General features: G+C 36.7%; 1 protein-coding gene across 1 annotated transcript; it reads left to right on the top strand.

Annotated features, from left to right (window-relative positions):
* Nucleotides 1-1,431: 1,431 nt before the first annotated feature.
* Nucleotides 1,432-2,311, top strand: CLRN2 (clarin 2; the record flags this gene model as incomplete). The annotated part of the gene is made up of 2 exons (XM_010292063.1): nt 1,432-1,611; nt 2,046-2,311. Coding segments are annotated over 2 exons (446 nt in total), but the record flags the coding sequence as incomplete, so codon positions are not given.
* Nucleotides 2,312-3,634: the final 1,323 nt, after the last annotated feature.

The following is a 3,634-nucleotide window of genomic DNA, read 5'->3' as shown; positions in this document are numbered from 1 at the left end:
CCGGTTATTTTCCAGTAAGAAAGCAAGCTAGTTTCTGGCTTCCCATTTGTCATATATACTTCTGATTCTCAGTTACTTCCCTCCTTTCTTCTTGTCGGAATCTCTTCTTTAGCTCCCATGTATACCAGACCCAACTACAACCCCAGAATGAGCTACTGGAAAGGTAGAACTGTCAAATCATGAATTTTTGTATGGAATTTGCACAGTATGAACTTCAATACATCATCTGCTGGAATTCTGTCATGTCATGATGACCAAATTGTACCCTGATATTCACTGTGACATCTACCAATTATTGCTGCCTCCTTTTCATGTGGCTTGTTTGGATTTTTTTTCAGTTATGCTGCCATAGGAAGCAACCTGTTTAGTTTTTTATGATATAATGTACGTTCTTTTTAGTAACTTCTTAGTAATTAGGAAGTTCATTCTTCAAAACATGAATGAATGTGCAGCACTACACTACTTGAAGGGCTCTTTTTGATCAGCTCCTCTCTTGCCTGTCAGTCAGCATGTTACCTACAGTTCTCTACTCACATTTCTTCTGATTCTGTTACCAAAGGGCTGCGGGATAAACTGGATACTCAGGTGCTCCACACTTCCCTGCAGCTGGCCAGTTTGGCCCTCCAACAAAGTACCTCTGTCTGTGAAGACAAAAACAAGAAAGTCACCCTTCTTTAGAGGACGGCGAGTAACAGGCTGCTGAGGAAGAGCTCATGGCTATAGAAAAAACACGTGAGCACTTCACGTAAAGCCCACCCAACCACAATACTTTACAAGCTTCCTATGGATGTCACTAATATGCTGCCAGATACCCAGAAGACCATAAAAACGGCATAAACACTAGATGAGAAAGCAAGAAGGGAATCTGAGAGTGGAAACCTGTGGGATTAGAAAGTATGAAATCAGAGCAGATCTCACTGGAGCCAGTATTAAAGAGAGGAAGAGAGAGAAAGAAGAATAACATGAGAAAATAAACACAGAAAGGAGTGATACTATTTTAGGCAGCAAGGGGCTGGACAAGGAAACTGGGACTATCAGACTTCAAAGGGATGAGATTAAGAGCACGGGACAGGAATGGGAAGCTAAAAAAGAAAAAAGTTTGTGATGGAAAGCAGAGGTGAGAGAGACAGAAAATAATGCAGCAGAGATAAAGACATTGGCACAACTAGATAAGTAAAACAGGACTTAAGCCTGAATCCTTATGCACAGATGCTATGGAAAGGATTATTCCTGTAGTAGAATATCCCTGGTTTGTCTGATGTAGTGACAAATAAAGCATCATGAACTAAGATGTCTGTAAGTAACTGAATGGATCTCCTCTGTAGAAAATAGTCTTAAGTATAATTTAAGATTATAGCACCAGCACAGCCTGATGTTTACTTTGTCAAGAAAAAAATACACACTGAATAGATGATTTTTTTTTCTTGTCAGTTTTCCCGCACATGGTGAAAAAGCTGAATACAAGCCTGCACATGATGATTATAATGTTCCTCTGTGTGGCCATTTTCTTTTCACTGGTCAGTTTTGGATTCTGCATACTTAACGCAATAAAAGTTCCTTACCGGGCTATTAAAGGTCCAGCAGGAGTATGCCTTTGGAACTTCCTTGCAGGTAAAATCGTTTCCCAGTATTTTTCACATTCATACAAAATGTTACAAGTAAAAGTTCCTTCTCTTGCCTTACTAAATATCTTGTCGACTGAAACACTTGTGAATAAAATGAAGTTAGCAGTGAATTCTCATCTATCAAAACAGAACTGTCAGGTGGCATCTCAGCTTCTTGTGTCTAGTCAACTTTTTACAGGAGCTATGAATGCCGGTCTTTAGGCTCCATATCACTGATGAAAGGACATTATTACAAACAACCGTTATAATGTTTAGCCATGCAACAAAGAGTAAGCATTTCAAAGGTGTTTAAGCCATGCCTAAGTCTATCCCTATTCTGTCTAATGCTCACTGTTGTATTCAATAAGCCTTCTGAAGCACAACCAAAATGTCTGTCTTGTTTTGACAACAATGGTGAATAATTCTTTCATTTTGTTGCAGGTGGATTTGTAGTACTTGCAGTCACCAGCTTTATGGCTGCTGTGAAACTTCACCACCTCACAGAAAGAATTGCCAATTTTCGGGAAAATGTCTTTCAATTCGTTATCTTAGAAGAACGGTTTGAAGACTGTTTTTGGCTTTGTGTGGCAAGTGCCACATCACATGCAGTAAATTTGCTGCTAATAGCCATTAGTGGGATTCACTTCCCTAAAATTAAGACTAAAACAGAAGAAGCAAATGTTACAGCAGAAGATATAATGTACTAATGAATCTATACGAAACTACTTTGGTCAAGTGAACTGTCATGATAGAAACAGCTTCTTGGCTCTTGAGCTTTTGATTTGGATGGATGGTTTTGGTATAAACATGTAAAGATGTCAGTCTACAATACCAGCAATTAACATGTGTAGGAAAAACAAACACTACAAATATAATTATTCTCAAAACTGACTGATATCTGCAGTAATATATGCTGTTCCCAGTTTTTAGAAAATTCGCATTTTGAGGTATTTTAGAAAACGAAGGTGAAATATGATTTCACTGAAACCAAGTGTCTCCTTTGTTTAGAAAGAAAATATGTGCATCGCAAATCTTTGATAGTATAGGGTTATTTCAAAACAGAAAGAATGGACATTGGCCAATTACCTTCACGGAATTATCTGGAAAAATGACGAGAGGGCCATATAAGGTATGTTTGATGATGTTAATACTGCATCGAAAAAGAAAACATCATCTGTGAGGCTAAAGTTAAGGGGAAGCACAGGCTGAGTATGTGTGAAATGTTGTTAAACAGAAATTATCAAACCCCGCAAAGTAAACAAGTGAGAAAAGTAAAGTTTATGGGATACTAGTAGACTATGAAAAAAATTATTACCTGCAAGATGAAGGTTTCGTTGCAGCTTCTGAAAGTAAAGTGAACAGAATATAAGTAACAGTGCTTTTAGATAACCTGGGAAATAATACTCTGACAGATTAATGGTCTTCAGAACCCTGTCAATTCTTATGTCTATTTGAAATCAAGTAAAACTGATGAATGATGAAACAATATTAAAATGAATAAAAATTGTTAAATGGATGGAAAAGTTACTTTGCTAGGAAGTACCACAATTTTGACAGGCATTCAACCAGTTCTTGGGTCACGATTAATGAATATTTCAAAGAAAAGAATATGCCATTAAGCATGTCATTTTTTAGAGTTTGACTACTATAGTGAACACATCCTAACCTTTTAGCAATAGAACCTGAAAAATGTCTTTGAATGAATGAAATAAGTTATCATATAAATAAGAAATTATTTTGCAGTCAGTTACTCTTCGTCAGACCACGAGGTTGTGTAACTCTATTCTTGTGGAAAGCTCTTTGAAAAAAATAGTAACTTTTTTAGGAAAGGAATTCAAAGTGTTTCAAGAACATGCCAGGATATACAAAAATTCTTTATTATTTATTTGAAAAGACCTCTTCAGAGAAGTAGTATTGTAAGGGTCAAGTATTTTCAGAAGTGTCTAAGACCATATTTTATGTACCCACATTACTACTTTTATCACTGAAATGTGTGGAACACTCAGTAAAGAAAGTTGCTAGAACAACAT

This window comes from Phaethon lepturus, unplaced genomic scaffold, assembly GCF_000687285.1.
Source record: "Phaethon lepturus isolate BGI_N335 unplaced genomic scaffold, ASM68728v1 scaffold55927, whole genome shotgun sequence".
Taxonomy (NCBI): Eukaryota; Metazoa; Chordata; class Aves; order Phaethontiformes; family Phaethontidae; genus Phaethon; species Phaethon lepturus.
This window is presented reverse-complemented; position numbering and strand designations above follow the sequence as displayed.